The sequence below is a fragment of the Melospiza melodia genome, chromosome 18, assembly GCF_035770615.1.
Source record: "Melospiza melodia melodia isolate bMelMel2 chromosome 18, bMelMel2.pri, whole genome shotgun sequence".
Lineage (NCBI taxonomy): Eukaryota > Metazoa > Chordata > Aves > Passeriformes > Passerellidae > Melospiza > Melospiza melodia.
Window position 1 is genome coordinate 3272671 of NC_086211.1, and position 17292 is coordinate 3289962.

A 17292-nucleotide genomic window follows, 5' to 3' on the forward strand; every position below is an offset into this window, starting at 1 on the left:
GAGCTCATGAGTGGGACAATGAGCTCGTGAGTGGGACAGTGAGCCGCTCCGTGGGGCGTTGGGCCGCTCTGTGTCTGTGGGGTCACTGCTCTTTGCTCTCCCCCTGTGCAGAGAACAGCTTCAAGCGCATCGGCCCTCCCGTGGAGAAGCCCGTGGAGAAGATCCAGAGGATGGAGGCCATCCCCAGGCCGGTGCCCCAGAACTTCCACCAGCCCCGGATGCCCCCGTACCCCTTCGTGCACCCCCCGTTCCCCCTGCCCCCCGTGCGGCCCCTGTACAACAACATCCCCCTCAACATCGGCCCCATCCCTGCCCCCTACGTGCCCCCCCTGCCCAACATGAGGGTGAACTTTGATTTCCCCCAGATCAACGTGCAGCTGGAGCACAACCTGCCTATGCACTTTGGGCCTCAGCCCCGGCACCGCTTCTGACCTGCCCCACAGCACAGGGCAAAGCCACCCCTTCGTGTCACCCCCTCCCCGCTCCAGCCCCTCTGGGGTCCAGCCAGCAGCCAGGGGACTCAGTGTCCCTGTGCTGCCCCCTCTCTAGGGCTTCTCCAAATCTCTGCAATCCAACATTTCAACCTGTGCTGCGACAGGGTTTGGTGCTACATTTCCCAGGGGTGGAGTTCCCCCCCAGATGTTTTGTTTTGACAAAGCCTGTTCAGGCAGCTGTTGGGAGGAAAAGTGAGGCTTTGTAGGACACAGGGATACAGCTGTTTCTTGGGGAATTTCCAGAAATCCTGCCTTCCTGCTGGCCAGAGCAGCAAAGTGAGCCTTGGAGGAAGGGAGGAGACACTTGGCATCTGAGTGAGCATAAAACCTTCAGGAGTGAGGTAACAGGAGGCAGCTGCCCCAGCCTGCTGCCTGTGCTGAGGCTCAGGGCTGGGGTTCCTGTGTTCTCCAGCATCCCTGTATCCTGTTGGCACCTCCCAGCAGAAATAAATTGTTCAAAAGCAAGTCCATGTAGCATTTTTAGTGTGCCTCACTCTCCAAGCAGAGCCAGGGGCTGCAGCAGCTGTCCCACTGCTCAGGGCTTGGTGGGAAGCCCACAGCCATGTTCTGTTTGGGGGTGTTAGGAAGTGACAGGAGATTTGGGCACCCAGATCTTTGGCTGGATTGAACTTGCCCCCTTTGAAGGGCTCAGTTTTCCCCCCTAAAGGTGTGTGCCCCTCAAACGTGGCCTTTGCTTTGCTGTTCTCATCTGGCATCCCAAACCTCCCCCAGATTCTGGCAGCAGTGCTCAGGCAGTTGTGGAACCACCTGGAGCCAAAGCTGTGCCCTTATTGCAAAAACTGCCTGGGAGACACCCAGACAGACGTGCAGGCAGTGATGTGTCCTGTGGCAGGAAAATTGGGAATGTTCCCTGGAGCTGCCACGAGCCCCTGTACCCAAACCCTCACACCCAATGGGCAGCTGGGGCCTCATGCTGCAGGAAGCTGGCTGCTTCCACAGCACCAAATAACTCCTGGAAATGTGTGTGTCAGCTTAATTGGCTTTGGAAAAGTGTGTTAAAAGTTAAACCTGAGTATTGCTGGGCTTGGAAAGTGAGGGAAAAGCAAAACTTCCTTGTGAGAGGTGGGGGTGCAGTGCTGGGCTGTGGGAGGAGGGTGGCACGAAGCCCTTTCTCCACATCCCTTGGCTGTGCTGCCTGGTACAGGCCCCATCTAGAAAAGAAAATGGTTGGAGTGGAAAAAACCCCTCTTCCCAGGAATGTTGGGCTGGCTTCTAGCAGCCCATTTGTGCTGTTGTTCTCCACATGTTTTGTTCTGGCCTTCATCCTGTTCTGTCCTTCTGGGAGCTCTCTGGGTGCATCTCCCCTCCTGTCATTCCCCCCTGTATTGCAGCATCCAGGTGTTTTGTGGGTTTCTTTGTGTTTTTCAGGTAAAATTCCCTGTCTCCACCTCACAGCTTCTGCCAAAGCCCCGGTGCAGCACAGGGAGCCCTGGGGTGTGCAGGGGGCACAGGGTGTCAGTGGGATGCTCCTGACAGGGCCTGGCACAGCATTTGGGGACTGCTCTCCCAGGCTGGAGGATTTCCCTGCCTTTTGGAGCTGAGTGCTTTTCCCATTGCCTGTGGGTCAGACATTCCCTGTGGAGCTCTCTGGCTCCTCTGTGCCGTGGCCTCTCCAGCATTAATAACCAACTGTTCTTCCCTTGCTGCTGGAATTTTCTATTTTGAATTGGTTTATTCCTGGCAGGGGTGTGGGGGCTGCAGGAGCTCTGTCACTCGCTGCTCAGCTGGGCTCTGACCAGGTTTAAATCCTGCCTTGCACCACTGATTCCTGCAGCAGACAGGAGCAGGAATCCTGCAGGGCTTGTAGAGGGAGAGCTTTGTCACAGCAGCTGCTGAGAAAACACACCCAGGGCAGAGTGGTGCCTTCCCTCGTGCAAAGGGAGTCCTGTTTGCTCATTAGCTGAGGTTTGTGGGCTCAGGGGCTGGTTTGGATGAGCCATCCAGGCTCTCCAAGGCATTTTCCCTTCCTGGTGGGTGCAGGAGGGATCAGGCAGTGGCCCAAACTAAGAAGGACATAGGGTGGTTATCCAGCAAAAAATGGAGTTGCAGGGATGTGTGGGCATGGAGAGCTGAGCCTTGGCAGAGGGAAGGGTGGTGTGGAGCAGAGGTGGCACAGGGAGGTTGGTGGCTGTGATCCATCAGGGTCACTGCTGCCATGGTCCTGGAGGAGCCTGGAGGATACAAAGGGAAGGGAAGGGAGGGTTCCCTGCCAGAGCCAAGGGGTTATTTGTGTCCAGGAGGGGATCAATCAGTGCCTGGGCTGTGGTGTGCAGGTACACCATGCCCAGCTCACCCAGCACTGCCCCTCTCCCCAGAGAAACACCCAAAACCTTGCAGCCCAAGCACGCGGCTGCTTCTCCCCTCTAACCCAGGAGATCTCAAGTTGTTTCTGAATCTGTGTTGATTTATTAAAAAAAAAAATATATAAAAAGCCCAAAACTTACTGAGCCACCCAATCCAGCCTTGAGCTGGTTTCTAACTCCTGCATCCCACTTTCCCTCTTGTCCCAGTCTTTGGAATTGTTTCAAGGTTTTGAAGGCAATGAGGAGGTTGCTGTGCCCAGGCTGATCCCATAACAGGTACTTTTTACAGCTAATTGCAGTGTCCCATTTACTTGCCTTAAAGGTGGAGAGAGAAACTTAGTATTTGCACTTAGCAAAACGTTGTATTAAAAGAAAAAAAAGACCTGTAAAGATGTGCATGTTCTGCAACTTTGTATAACAATAGCTGAAAATAAATAGGTGGTTTATTAAAAAAAAAAAAAGGAGAAAAAAACAAAAAATATTTTTCTTTACATTCTGGTAGTAAACAGTTCTAATATTCTGTGTGTAAAAAGTTCCTGTATTATATTGTAATTTGAATTTTTGTAAATAAATTTGTGCACTCTGGCTTTTCACCTGTGTGCTTTCCTTACAGCCATGACCTTGTTCTCCCATCCTGCCTGTGCTGTGGAAACTGCCCAGGTCTAAGGCAAAACCCCAACTGATCCTCCTGGAACAGCTGAACGTGCTCCCTAGGAAAAACTGGATGGGATAGAAAATGGTTTCCAGTCACTCCTTTAAATGGAAACCAGGATGGGGGGAAGGCTGAGGGGATTTCCCCTCTTGCTGGAGTCTGGTGAATGATGGTAAATGCAGAATCCAGCCTGGAGGGGAAAAAAAAGGAAATGTGTGCTGGCAGCTGGGGAGAGGGGAAGGGGGAGAGTCCTCCTGCAGCTCCAGAGCCCTGCCCTGGGTGGGCACCCCCTGGCAGAGCTGCTGCCCTGGCTGGGGGTCACAGCCTGGTGTCACAGATGTCACAGTGAGGCCATCAGAGCTGCTCAGCATTTCCTGCACTGCCCTGGTTTCTCCCTGTTTATGGTCAGGACTGCACATCCTTCCTTCCTTCCTTTGACCCTTGCAGGGCTCACCCCCCCAATCTGATGATGAAGGTCCCTGTGGGCAATGCCATCCCCCTGGGGTGTGCACCTGGGGGGTGCTGAACAGCCCCCCTATCCCAAACTTTGCTTTTTCCAATCAGTTTCACATTTCCCAAGGCAGACAGGAGCCCGTGGGTGCCCAGCCAGGCTGTGGTGAGGGGCAGGGAAGCTCTGGCTGCTCTCAGTGCAGGTCTGGAGGTGTTGGTTGAGTTTCAGGGCTGCTTTCAGTTGTCCTGGGAGGGCTGGGGGCACATCTTGGCTCCAGGATGTGAGTTGGGCTGGGCTCCCCTTCCCTCTTTAGTCCTTTAGCTTGTCCTTTTTCACATCCCTGAGCAAAGGAGGCAGATTGCTGATCCCTACCCAACCACACACCCAAACCCCCATCCCAGGAGGTGAAACACCTGAATCAAGAGGGGGCACAGCTTTGCTCCTGATCCTGACCCATCCATGGGTCACTCATCCCCGGCTGCCCCTGGGCTCAGTGGCTTCAGGCTCTGGCTTTGGCTTTGCACCTTTTTGGAGCCTCTTAATCACCATTCCCTTCCCACCATCTCTAGAACTCTCTAGAACCAGCTCAGCCCATCAGACAAAGGCTCCACCACCCCAAATCTCCATGTTCAGGCTCTTACCAGCCCCAACAGACCACACAACAGGTTGAATCCGAATGCAGGTTTTATTTTTTAATTCATCTTTCTCCATTTGAAGCTATTTTTTTTTAAGTTATACAAATGGCACTTACAAAAAAATAATAATAATAAAAAAAAAAAACAAACAAACCCAAAACTTAAATTTTCAGAGTGAGATGTTTTCAGAGAGTCACAACACCCGATAAGAGGAGACAGGAGAGACGTTTGACCTAATGTCACACGGGGGAGGCCGGAGCAGGGATGACACGGGTGGGAGCGTGACGGGGCGGGGAGGAGGTGACACAGGGAGGGGTGAAGGCCAGCGAGGGTGTGTGTCACGTCACGGGGTCACACAGGGCTTCGAGACACTCGGTCCTTGGCGGGGCAGCGCGTCCCTGGGGCCGGGGGGCGCGGGCAGCCCCGGTGTGAGCGCAGAGCCGAGGTAGAGTCCCAGCCAGGATCCCCTGCGCCCGCCAGGGACCCCAGCCCGGAGCTGTGCCCTGCCTGGGCACAGCCACTCGCTCTCCCAGCTGAATTTAGCACCAAGCTCCTGTGGAGGGGATCCCTCCTCGTGGCTTTAAGGCTGACGAGCCCCTGCCTGGGAGTAGGGACCAGCCCTGGTTTGGCACGGCAGCGATGCCGAGAGCACCCTTGGTGTGGGGTGGGACCAGCACTCCCCCTCTGCAGAGGGGGCCCACGCGGGAAAAGGCTCCTTGGTGTGTTTGTAGGGAGCAGAAACCGGCCCTGGGAAGGCCCCAAAGGATAAAGTGCCTTTCACCACCCTAAGGAACACGCAGCATCACCCTTACAGACAGCGTTAAACTCTAATGCAGACCTAGTACAGACAACAGCTGGTCACACAGTGCCATGGAGAGCATATATAAATAGAGACTAACAAAAATACTGTTTTGGTCTTTTTTTTTTCTTTTTTCCTTTTCCAGTAGGGTTGCAATTCATGAGAGCCCAGCCCGGGTGCCCTGGGGGTGGTGGGACCAGGAGCTGCCCCCTCGGGGTGCCCGCGGGAGCGGGCGCTTCCTAATTCAGCATTAGGTGTTCAGTGATTCGCTTCACTGTTCCAGTATTTTATGAGAGAGAAAAAAACAACATCGAAGGTACTGAGCAAATATCACTGTGCAAAGTTTGCTAAGGAACTTTTCTATTCTGTAAACCAAAATCTGCAGTTTATGCTTCCAGCCACTGCCCCGGGGAGATGATGTTGGCCAGCCCGGTTTCTCCCAGGACCAAAGCCCACTGGGGATGGGCTGGATGAAGCCCCCACCCTGGCACGGGCTGGCTCTGTGTCCCCCACGCCCTCCCCTCCAGGCACAGCAGCAGGACCAGCCTCGGGGCAGGCTGGACCCACCATCAGGGTCTGGGATGCTCCTCCAGAGCCAGGAGCACAAGGAGGGGTGGAGGGACGGGAGCACGGGGCTCCATGAGATGAAAGGCTGAGGCTTTCCAGACAGGATCGCCCTAAAGAATCATTTCCAGGTGTTTGGGGAGGGGCAGCTTGCTGGCCCTTCCAAAGGATGTGCTGGCACGTGCCAGCCCCATCCCAGGGATGCTGTGATATGTAAGGTCACCTCTTACAGCTCAGCTGGGGATGATCCTGCCCCACAATCCAGGAGGGGAGAGAAGCTGCTGGGACCAGCCAGCTGAGCCAGCTGAGCCCAGCACCATCTCTCCACCTCGACTGGAGCAGGGCAGGACAGGATGGATGCTCCAGGGGACACTGGCAGCACAGTCTGAGGCTGTGCCAGTGCTGATATGGCAGAAGTGAGCACAGAGGTGATCTTATTCCCTTTTTTTAATTGAGGAGAGGAAAATCAACTACCTAAGGTGATGCTCAGGGCCAGGAGGGGGATACGGCCATTTCCAAGCCCAGCAAACCTGGAGGGAGGCAGGGAAGGGGGGATAGAGACAGACTCCTCTACAAAGCTATAGGCAGGCAGCCCCACCACTTTTCCAGTTCTTACAGGGATTCAGGGAGACCCACCTCCCACATAACGCACCAACTCTATGGCAGGAGGGAAGGGCAAGCCAGTCTGAAAATCCTGTTACAGAGAGGAGAAACAGAACCCAAAGGAAAAGAGAACAGGAAGGGAAAGAGAAGTTGGCAACGGGAGGTACCCTAAAGTGCATTAATACTCCCAGAGGGTGGAGGCGTCGATGGTGTCGGCCGAGGCCTTGAGCACCCCGGCGTGGTCGCCCTTCAGGTATTTGCCGTTGATCTTGATGGCCACTTTGTTATAGTCGCAGAACTCAAAAAAGAAGTCCACGGGGGTGTCGCTGCTGCTGGTGACGGACGACTCGTTCCCCACCATCCAGTACTTGCCAGTGGTATCTGCAGGAGAGGGGACACGGTGGCCTCATGAGCCACCCCAAAGGCCACAACTACCCTGGGCACTCACCCTTGATGAGCCACCACGGGGACCCCAAGGGCCACCAGGCCCAGCCCTGGGGCACCCTGGGCACTCACCCTTGATGTTGTAGGCACCATCGTTGAACTCCAGCTGGAAGACGTCGTAGGAGGAGCGGTTGGAGTCCAGCGTGCCGGTGACCTTGCGGCAGCCGATGAAGCCGTGCTCGCCGCGCAGCACGATGATGGGCCTGTTGATCAGCTTCATCACGAAATGCTCCGTCTCTCCTGCGCCGAGGGGACACCGAGGGGACACCGAGGGGCTGTGAGAGCAGCCCGGGGGGCACAGAGACACAGCCCAAAGCTGGCAGGCAGCAGGGAGGAGCAAGGGCTGTGCCCTCACCCATTTCTCACCCACACCGTCTGTTCCCCTGTCTCACAGCACATCACTAAGAGAACTTATTGCCTGAGCATCACTTGGAAGAAGAGCCCAGCTCTGGGGGGGCATTTTTCACCCCCTGCTGCCCCGGTGTGGGGTCCCCGAGGGTCCCTTACCCGCTGTCTCCATGGAGGCTGCCAGCTGCCCGTTCTTCTTTGCTGTCACGTATTTGCCGTTGGCAGCTTTCAGGGTGATGCGCTTGTCGCACCACTCGATGTCGAAGTAGCAGCTCGCGTTCCTGTGGGGCAGAGAGGACACTCAGGGGGGTGGCACGGAGGGGGACCCTGCCACCGCCCCCCTGCTGGCTCGGGAAGGGCCAGGCTGGACCAGGAGGGCCTGCTTCGATCTGTTTGTGCAGGATGAGCCCTGTTGTGGTGGCCATCCCGCTGGGAGCCCTCGCCCCGGGGGCAGGAGGCAGGCAGGCGGCCAAAGGCACTTCTGGGCTTTCCGCCTGGCTCTCAGGGTTGAACTGCAGGGCAAACATTTCGACAGCCCCAGCCGGCCAGGAAGGATTATGTGGCCCCAGGGACCTCCAGAGCATCGTGGGCGGCAAGCCCCGACCCGTCCCTGGCTTTCCCAAAATGCTCTGCCTCTGCTGGGAAGCGTTTGGGATGAGCACCCAAGCTGGAAAATCCCTTGAATTCCCCTGGGAGGTGCAGAGGGTGCTCTGAAGGCCAGGCAGGGCCCTGAGGACTCACTTGGTGGAGGCTGTGGACTGGATGCCCCCGTTGGAGGTGAGGGTCCAGTACTTCCCGGTGTAGGTGCGGAAGGCGCATTTCTTGGTGTCCTTGTTGATCTCCAGCTGGTAGGTCTCCTGGTCACCCTCCTCGTCCTGGTTGGCTGAAAGGTCCATCCCTACAGACACCAGAGACAGAGGGAGTTGGGGATGGGACCAGAACCCCCGTCCAGCAGGTCCAGGGTGGGGCAGCCCAGGAAACCCAACTGAGGGGCTCCTGCTCCCTGGCTGAGCTTTGGTGGCTCCCAAATCCCTCCCATGACCTCCCCTCTGGCATTTGGGGTTCAAATCCAGATTTTCATTTGGTTATTTGGTGGGCAGCCGTGAGCTTCCCCTCCTGACCCAGCAGCTCCATCACAATGAAGCAAAGACCAGTGTGGATGTTTTATAAGGAAAGGGCTGCAGTTTTTCCCAAAGGTGACAGCCAGGTTTCTCAGCCCATTAGCAGAGGCCACTGCAGCACCCATGAATCCCAGCTCCTGGCATGTTTAAGGACCATGACAAGGTTTTTCATCCACAGCTGTCACATCCCACTGGGCACTGAGGTGTGCAGGGACATGAGGCTCAGGAAAGCCCCAGGGCAGCCAAGCCTTTCCCTGACTCCCCAGAATCATCAGCACCAGCCAGCTCTGCAGCCAGGATGTCCCTCCCTGTGCCCAAGGGACCAGAGGCAGCATCAGAGGAGGATGCAGCTGCTCCTGGGGCCACCAGCCACAGCCCTGGGCCACCGCCAGCCACGTGTGCATCCTCTGAGCCCCAGCAAACCTGCTTAGTCAGGGCTAGCAGGGCCAAAACTGCTCCAGAGCTCTCCAGCTTGGTGGATTTCAGCCTAAAAACACTTTGGGGATGAGAGCCACAAGCTGTGGCCAAAGCCAATGGCCGAGCTCTGTGCTGGGGTGCAGAGCTCAGCCCCACTACTGAGCTCAGTGACACGGGAGTTCAGTGGAGCTGGATGAATTTTCCAGGGCCAAACACACCTGCACCCCTCCCTGCTGCAAAGGGGGGCACAGGGCTGGAGTGCACATTCTGTCTAGCTCTGGTCCTATCACTAAAGTAGACTTGGAGTTGCTGCAGCAGGTCCAGAGAAGGGAAATGGAGCTGGGGGAGGAGCACAAGACTGATGAGGGAGCTGGGGGCTCCTGTTCAGCCCCTCACGCCGCCACAATGCATCCCAGCCTCTGGGATGCTGGGATTTCTGGCGCTGTGCAGCCACTGCAAGGGCTCCAGGCAGTCTTGGTGGCCCCTCTGCTCTGGGGTCCCACAGCTGCACCCAGCTGTGCTGCAGGCTCAGCTCCCTGCGGCTCCACATCACCTGTCCCTGTCTCTGTGTCTCCAATCTGCCATCCCAACACCAGGAGCAGCCTCTGCCTTGCATATCCATCACCCACCTTTCCCAAAAGGATCAGGCTTTGTTCCCAGAGGGATCAGGCTTTGTTCCCAAGGGGATCAGGCTTTGAAGGCTCCACTTTGTTGGCCAGAATTTTATCTCCCACACCCGAACGGGCCCACAGCTCCCACCGGCTCACAGCACCCCGCTCATGATCCCAACCCAGCCATTCTGCGATTCCAGGGTTCCCCTGATGGACACACACCCACCCTTTGTGTGCTTTGCTCCCCGGGGTGTTTGGGCAAGGCAGGGGGTGCTGAGGGCCACCAGCCCAGCCCCACGGCCACGTCCTCAGCTCCCGGAGCCCTCCCAGAGCCGCCTCCTCCCAGCACTGCCGGGGGCTGAGCCGGCGGCTCTGGGAAGGAACATTTGGTTTTGATTTTGCATCCCCGGCTCCAGCCCCAACCCAGAGCTGTAAAACGGAGAGAGAGGGGCTCTGCAGGGGCTCACAGAGAGCCTGGGCTGCGGGGAGGTGACCCTGGGGGACACAGCCCATGCCTCAAGGCTGGCAGCACCCCTGGGCCCCCCAGCCTGTGAGAGCTGTGGTTTGCGGGGAGCAGGGACAGTGGTGCTTCCCCTCCGTGACTTTTCTGGGAAGGACTCACTGACCTGCAGGGAGCAGGCTGGGCAGAGCCAGGGGATGCTGAGTGCCACAGACAGGACAGGCAGTGCCAGGAGGCCCCAAACGCTGCTCCCTGTCCCCAGAGCCCCCCAGCATGGAGCACAGGGGGCACATGGAGCACATGGAGCACATCCCCACCCCTCTGCCTGCCCATTTTCCACACTCTGTGCACGGAGCTTTGGGAGCTCCGGCTTTCCCCACTGCCTGGAAGCAGCAGGAGGAGCAGGAGGGTCTCGCACAGCCCCCTCCCCAAAAGCAGCAGCTGGGGTTGGGTTACAGCGACTCAGCACAAAGGAATGCGCTGGGCTGGGGCAGGAGGAGGCTCAGAGGGCTGGAGCTGAGCCGGGGGGCTGCAGGAGGCACGGGCTGTGTGCGAGGCTGCAGCACCGTGGGGTGATGTCCCCGTGTCCCCGTGGGGAGGACAGGCTGTCCCCACAGCCATCCACCCCCCTGCTGTGGCCGCTCCCTCTGCAATCACGGATTAATTAACGCTCCCGGTAAATTCACAGTCTGGAGCTGGCGCGGCTCCTCCTGACCTTGAGGAAGCTGCTAATTACAGCTGGGGGCAGGAGGGGGGGTGAGCACACGGGGGCGGTGTGGGAGGGGGCAGCTACGCCCGCACACCCCAAAATCCCCGGTGTGGGACGGCCTCGGGCTCTGTGTGGGCAGGGATTTGGGGGGGATGTTGGGAAGGCTCAGGAATGTTCTCACCCCAGGGCTTCCCAGTGCTGAGTCCCCAGGTTTGGGGCGCTCAGAGAGCAGCAAAGGGCGCCCCAAGCCCTCCAGGCTGGGGGGTTTGCAGGGCCGATGTGGAGCCCTCGCTGCTCTGAGCCAGGGCTGTGCTTGGAGCAGGAGCCCCGTGGCCATCCCAGGGCAGGCACAAACCTCCCTGTCCTTCCTGCAGACCTGGGGTTCTCTCTCTGGAGGAACAGAGCTTGATGTAGCTCGACCTCTACACCATGGGGAACTGCAGACCCAGCATGGGACAATTCAGGGCAGGCAGAGAAGTTTCCCTGTGCACTCAATTCACACAGAGTATCTCCAGTGGGCCATGCTGGGATGCTGCTGGGGGCCAGGGGACGAGCGCCATGGGGAGGAGCCTTTCCCATCCTCCAACTCTCCTTTCAAAAACCCCAAAACCCTAGCAGAAAACACCGAGCCCAGGTTGCCTGGATTGCTCCACAACCAGGGCTCAGCGCCCTGCAGAGCCCCCAGGGCAGGATTTCAGGGTTTCGGCATTTCAGGATGGGGCTGGGATGCTGTGCCCAGCACAGGTCGGGGCTGGGCTCCCTGTGTGCTCTGGCACCCCCACCCAGGGCTGCACCCACACCGTGCTCAGAGCCTGCTCCTGCCCCTCCCTGCCCTTCAGCCGGGCTCACACTACAGAAATCCAACAGGCTTTTGTCTAAATCCAGCACCCTGCAGCTCCTCTGCTGAGGGTGCAGCTCTGCTGAGGGGTCACGGGCAGGGGTGAAACATGAATTTCCTGAAAAACCCACCCCTCCTTCCCCGTGGATTTCCTGTGGCTTTGTGGTATCCCCCAAGTGTCAGCAGGCCACTTGGCATCATCTCCGGATGAAAATCCCCATCCAAGCCTGCGTGCCCCCTGCCCCGGAGCCGCATCTTCCCGCCTTGCCGCGGCACGGAGATGAACTGGAGGGGGAAAATCCGGCTCAGCCCATGCCGGGAGGGCTCCGGGCCCCGGGGCAGAGCTCTGCACGTCCAGGCCGGCTCGCCCTCCTCCCCAGATCCCATTTCCTGCAATTCCTCACTCCCACCCTCTCCCCCATGGGTGTGCGGGCCAGGGGCGCCGCGGGAAGGAGCAGAGCCCGCTCTGCCCCCGGGACCCCGCGCCCACAAAGCGCCTTTGTTGCCGCAGCCGGGCGAGAAAGGAGCCATTGAGCGGGAGGAGCCGCTCGCCCGGCTCGCTTTGGGGGGCAAACGGGAGATGGGAACGCTCAGGGAGCCCCGGGACCCTGCTGGGGCTGGAGGCGGGAGAGGGGGACAGGGACACCCCCAGAGCTGCCCTGGGGCAGAGGCAGGGCTGGCACCCATCCCCTGCCGCCCCGGGGTGTTGGTGGGGTGGTCCGGGGGTACAGGAGGTGCTGGCGATGCCCGGGGTGTTCGTGTCATGCAGGGGATGCTGGCAATCCCGGGACAGGGAGGAGACGCCAGGCCAGGAGCTGACTTGGCACGGGTGGGACAGCGCCGTTCCAAAGCTGGATCCCGGCCAAGGGAACCGCAGAGGAACCCATGGACCCATCCCTGCTCCTGCCCTGGGGCACAAGGAGGGCAGCCACCGCCATCCCCGCTCCCTCCTGGGCTCCACACAGGAATAAGCTCCCTGTTCCCGCCAGGCCGTGCCGAGCTGCGGTCACTGCCGGCCCGCATCCCGCATCCCCATCCCCGGGGCCCTGGGAGCCTCTGCCAGCAGCACGGCGCTTATCAGAAAAGGGAAAGGCTGTCTGGAAAAGGCTTCCTCCGACCGCTGCTTCTGCCGCCTCCTCGGCATCCCTTGGGACACAATGGGAGGAGGGTGAGCCCCACAAAGCGGCGGCTCCCCGCCTTTCACCGCCGCCGGGAAGGATAAACCAGGTGGAAAGGGCTGCTCCGGCCGAAGCGGACTGGAGCGAGGATGTGCAGCCCCAGCGCGGCCCTTCGCGCTGCATTTTGCTTGGAAAGGGGCCGGGCACAGCCCAGGGCCCTCTGTTGCTGCGGAGATTTGTTCCCCCCCTTGCCGCTCCCCATCCCTTCCGAGGCAGACAAAGCCGGAGGCTCGGCCAGCAGCATTCCCACCATTCCCACCATTCCCGCCGCTCCATGGGGTCTCCGCCGCCACCGCTCCGTCCCTCATCTCCCCCCACATCTGCTTTCCCCATCTCTGGTGACAAAGGGCTGCAGCAGCCCTTCCCCCCCGCGCTGCGGCAGCTCCCGCCATCCTCATCCTCCCGCCGCCGCCATCCTCATCCTCCCGCCGCCGCCATCCTCATCCTCCCGCCGCCGCCATCCTCATCCTCCCGCCGCCATCCTCATCCTCCCGCCGCCATCCTCATCCTCCCGCCGCCGGCATCCTCTCCTGCCCTTCCCCAAATCCCCGTGCCTGGCCAAACAAAGCCCGCTGCCCATCCTGGCAGAATTTATTGTTCATTTTTAATGGGTTGCTTTGCGGGATTTGCTGCCCGCACGGAGCCGCCCAGGCACGGATCAGGGTTAAGCAGCAACCTTGAAATACAACATATACACACCAAAAAAAAAAATTCCCCGCTGTTCCTCCAGGCTTTGCTGCATGCTCGCACCCATCCCACGCCCGGCGTGCGCCGGCCTGACCTGGCGCGGCCCGATGAGCCCCGGGGCACCCAGGGCACACACCGGGACCCCCGGGCAGAGCAGAGCAGGGATCCCCCATTTTCCAGGCTCGGGGCTGCGATGCCCGGCGGGCACTCACGGGCAGCTCCGGTTGTGACCGGGCACCCGAGGCGGGCCGGTGGCACCGTGGCCCCTCCGAGGGGATGGGGTTTGCGGGTGCGGAGGGACGGCGGCCTTTGTGCGGGGGGATGCGGGAGTTTTGGCAAAGCCCTTTATGTAACGCTGCTTCCCAGCCCCCCACCCATGGGATCTCCAGCCCCCCTTGGGACAACCGGAGCCCGCCAGGGGAGCCGCAGCCTCCCTGCTCCGCTGGGCACAGGGCTCAGCCGTGCTCGGGGAGGGGGATGGCGGAGGCTTTGTTGGGCGAACAATGAGCTCCGAAGGAAGGAAGGCGAGGGATGCAGCCCTGCCTCCTTCACGGCGAGGGAAGGCTCCATCCACACCCTGCCAGCCCCCTCCCCGTCCATCCCTGCACCCCACGCAGGCCCCTGCCCCCCCGGGCCCTGCGGGGGCGATGCTGCGGGGATGGGGGTGCAGAGGGATGGGGGTACGGAGGGATGGGGGTGCAGAGGGATGGGGGAGCCGCACGGATGGGGGTGCAGAGGGATGGGGGAGCCGCACGGATGGGGGTGCAGAAGGATGGGGGTGCAGAGGGATGGGGGTTCCCGCAGGGATGGGGGCGCCGGGCAGGCGATGCCGGAGGGATGCGGGAGGGGGAAGGGGAAGGGATGTGGGAGGGATGCGGGGGGATCGCGATGGGGTTTGGGGGAGGGACCGCGGGCAGCCATGCTGAGGGGCGCAGGGGGCGCAGGGGGAGATGGCGGCTGCAGGGGAGGGGAGTGAGAAGGAGTTTGAGCAGGGAGGCGATGGCAGGGGGATGCGGGGATGCGGGGGGCGGCCTGCGGGGTGGGAGCCGAGGAAGGCAGCGGATGGTGGGGGCCGGGGGGGCCGTGCTGCGGGGGGAGCACTCCGAGGCGCCGATTCTGAGGGGATGCAGGGGAAGCGATGCCGGAGGGATGCGAGGGGCTGCTCAGGGCGGGCGATGCCCGACGGATGCCGATGCGGGAGGGATCCAGGGGCTGCTCGCTGCTCCCATTCCCGAGGGATGCAGGAGCGTTCCCCGAGGCGGCCACAGCCCTGACACAGCCGAGGTGTCCCGTTCCCCCCACCCGCAGCCCCCATCCCCTCGTACCTTGCCGGGTGGAGACATTCCTATCGTTGCCGGCCCTCAGCACGACCTGCGGGCAGCTCTGCTCCAGGGCGAAGAGCTCGTCCTTGCCCACCTTGGCGCTCTTGCCCGCCTTGAGGGTGCCGCTGGGCCCCGAGGGGGCCAGGTAGCGGCCCTCCCCGTCTCGGAAGGCCACCTTTCCGCAGCGGAACTCCAGCGTGAAGGCGGTGCCGGGCTCGGCGGCGGGCACCAGGCGGCCGTCGCTGCGGAGCAGGCGGTGGTCGCAGCTCTGCAGGCTGTAGCGCTGATCCACGAACAGGAGGGTGATGAGCGCGTCCACGCCCCAGGGCACGTCGCGGTCCACGGCCAGCTCGTCGCGCCGGGGCCCCAGGTGCGCGTAGCGCTTGCGGGCCAGGCTGTACAGGTTGGCCTGGGGGTGCATGGCCAGGTGCACGCTCCATTTCTCGGCGGCGGACACGGCGGGGGCGAAGCAGGACAGGCGGTCCTCGGTGCCGCCGAAGAAGCGGCGGTGGGGCTCGGACTGCAGCGACCACCGCCCGTCGCCGTGGGCCAGCACCAGGAACCGGCAGTCGGGGCCCGGCTCCTCGCTGTCGCAGCTCACCCGCCCGTCCTTGTCGGCCGCCAGGTACCGGCCCAGGTGGCTCTTGAGCAGCACGGCGCTGGAGTCCTCCCCGTCCTGCTCCAGCGTCCAGATCTGCTTCTTCTTCATGCTGGCGGCCGAGGCGTTCACCTTGAAGCCGAACGCCTCCGCCGTCAGGTACCGGTTGCTGCAGTTGATCAGCCCGAACTGGATCTGCACCGGCTCCGCCGTCCCGTTCGCCGTCATCCTGCTCCCGCCGCCGACCGACACCGAGCGACCGACACCGAGCGAACGACACCGAGCGAGAGCCGCCGCCGCGCCCGCCCCGCCAACGCCGCCTTTATAGCGCGGGCTCGGCGCCGCCTCCCGCACCCCCCGCCCGCCGCCGGGGCCGCCCCGCCGCGACCCCCGCCCGCCCCGAGCCCCCGGCACGGCCCGAGCCCGCCAGGAGCCCCCGGAGCCCCGGACGCCGCCCCCGCTCCCCCTGCCCCGAGTGACGAAGCCCCCGCGGATCGCGGCGTCCTCCCACGCTGCAGGACCCCCAGCGCTTCTTCCATGCGGTTCAAGAGCCGCCCTGAGCCGGGGGACAGCCCCCAGGGCACGGCAGGAGCCCTCCCTGCATTCCCGGAGCCCCTCACAATGCCAGCCCGCACCTCATGGCAGGACTGCCCCAAGCACGGCAGGAGCCCCCTTGAAGTGTAAAACCTCCCCGTTAACTGGAAAATCCCAAGACCTTTCTCTGCTTTTCAGGAGCATCCATGAATTGCAGGATCTCCTCCTCCAGCACAAGTTCAGCATGGAAAGGCCCCTCCAGGAAGGGGCCCCTTGAATTGAAGGGCTCCCAAACACACATAGCAAGACCCCCACTGTAAAACAAGAGACCCCTCCTTGAACTGCAGGGTCCCACACATTGCAGGGTCCCACACATTGCAGGGTCCCACACATTGCAGGGCCCCCTAAGCATTGCAGGACCATCCCCATAATGAGAACGCCCTTTGCACTGCTCAACACCAACTCAAACTGCAATTCTCTGTCCTGCACTGCACGAATCCCTCTGATTGCACATCCCCATCCCACTGTGAGACCCCCCTGCTCCCCTCTGTCCCTCCCGGGCTGCTGGCCGTGTCACAAGGCTGGGATGGGCAGCAGGGTGACGGATGCTGTGGCCTCCTGCCATCTCTGAGCCACCCCAGCACCCTGTGCCAGGCACCACCGAGGCTGGAGCACCCTGGCCCTGGGGAGCTGAACTGCCACAGCAAATCCAGAATAAAACCAGGGGCACTCCTGCACAGGGGAGCCTTTGGAGACCGTTTCTCAGGGGGTGGGTGGGCAGTGTTGCTGTGCATGTCATGGTCAGCAGGGCTGACCTGGAGATGGGAAGAATCCAGCCTGAGGAGGGTTTTCTGTGCTGCCCACTGCACCTGGGGGACATTTCTTGTGTCTCCAACAGGGACACAAACCAATAAGTGTGAGCAGAGCTGCAGGGGTTGATTTGAAGCTGGCTCAGGCACAGCCCTGCACTGACAGGGGGGAGCTGGCTGGAGAATGTGCAGAACCAGAAAATTGGAGAAAGAGGGAAGGTGGGAAGGACAGATGGGGTGGATTTCAGCTGGATCAGGGAGCTGAACTGCCTGTCCCAGACGAAGAAGGACAAGTGAAGGGCTGAGTGTGGCCATGAGTGAGAGGGCACAACATTGCCAGCTCAGGGCTGGCACAAAGAATTGCCCCAGGCTCATCCAACCCAGGCAGGATGGCATCCATCCCACCCCACCTGCCAGGGCCCTGCAGGCTGCACTGGTTCTGCACTGGCTCTACTGGTTGGAGCCACTGCTCCAGCCTCGCCCGGGGCTCACTGGCACAAGCCCTCTGGGGCAAACCTGCCAGGCTGGGATGGGATGGGATGGGATGGGATGGGATGGGATGGGATGGGATGGGATGGGATGGGATGGGGTTTGTTTTGTTTTCCTGGAAGCCTTGGCCAGACCTGCTCTGTGCTCATCCCTGCTGCCCAGCCCTGCAAGCCCAGACAGACCATTGCCAGGCAGAGCCAGGCCC

The 17292-nt window shown here is 60.9% G+C and overlaps 2 protein-coding genes across 5 annotated transcripts in view; one reads left to right on the top strand and one right to left on the bottom strand.

Moving 5' to 3' along the window:
- The window catches only part of RNF216 (ring finger protein 216), a 75836-nt gene extending 72428 nt beyond the window's left edge, over positions 1-3408 (top strand). For all 4 annotated transcript variants that reach the window (XM_063171710.1, XM_063171711.1, XM_063171712.1 and 1 more), the window contains one exon: positions 112-3408. In XM_063171710.1, the coding sequence (XP_063027780.1) occupies positions 112-431 (320 nt within the window). In that variant the 3' untranslated portion in view covers positions 432-3408. The remainder of the gene's footprint in view (positions 1-111) is intronic.
- A 1179-nt stretch (positions 3409-4587) lies between these two features.
- Positions 4588-15555, bottom strand: FSCN1 (fascin actin-bundling protein 1). Its single transcript, XM_063171715.1, has 5 exons — positions 14661-15555; positions 8056-8212; positions 7474-7595; positions 7039-7206; positions 4588-6903 (listed from the first exon to the last, which is right to left on the bottom strand). Exons 1-5 carry the CDS (start codon positions 15481-15483, stop codon positions 6701-6703), a joined length of 1473 nt encoding a protein of 490 aa, XP_063027785.1. The 5' UTR covers positions 15484-15555; the 3' UTR covers positions 4588-6700.
- Positions 15556-17292: the final 1737 nt, after the last annotated feature.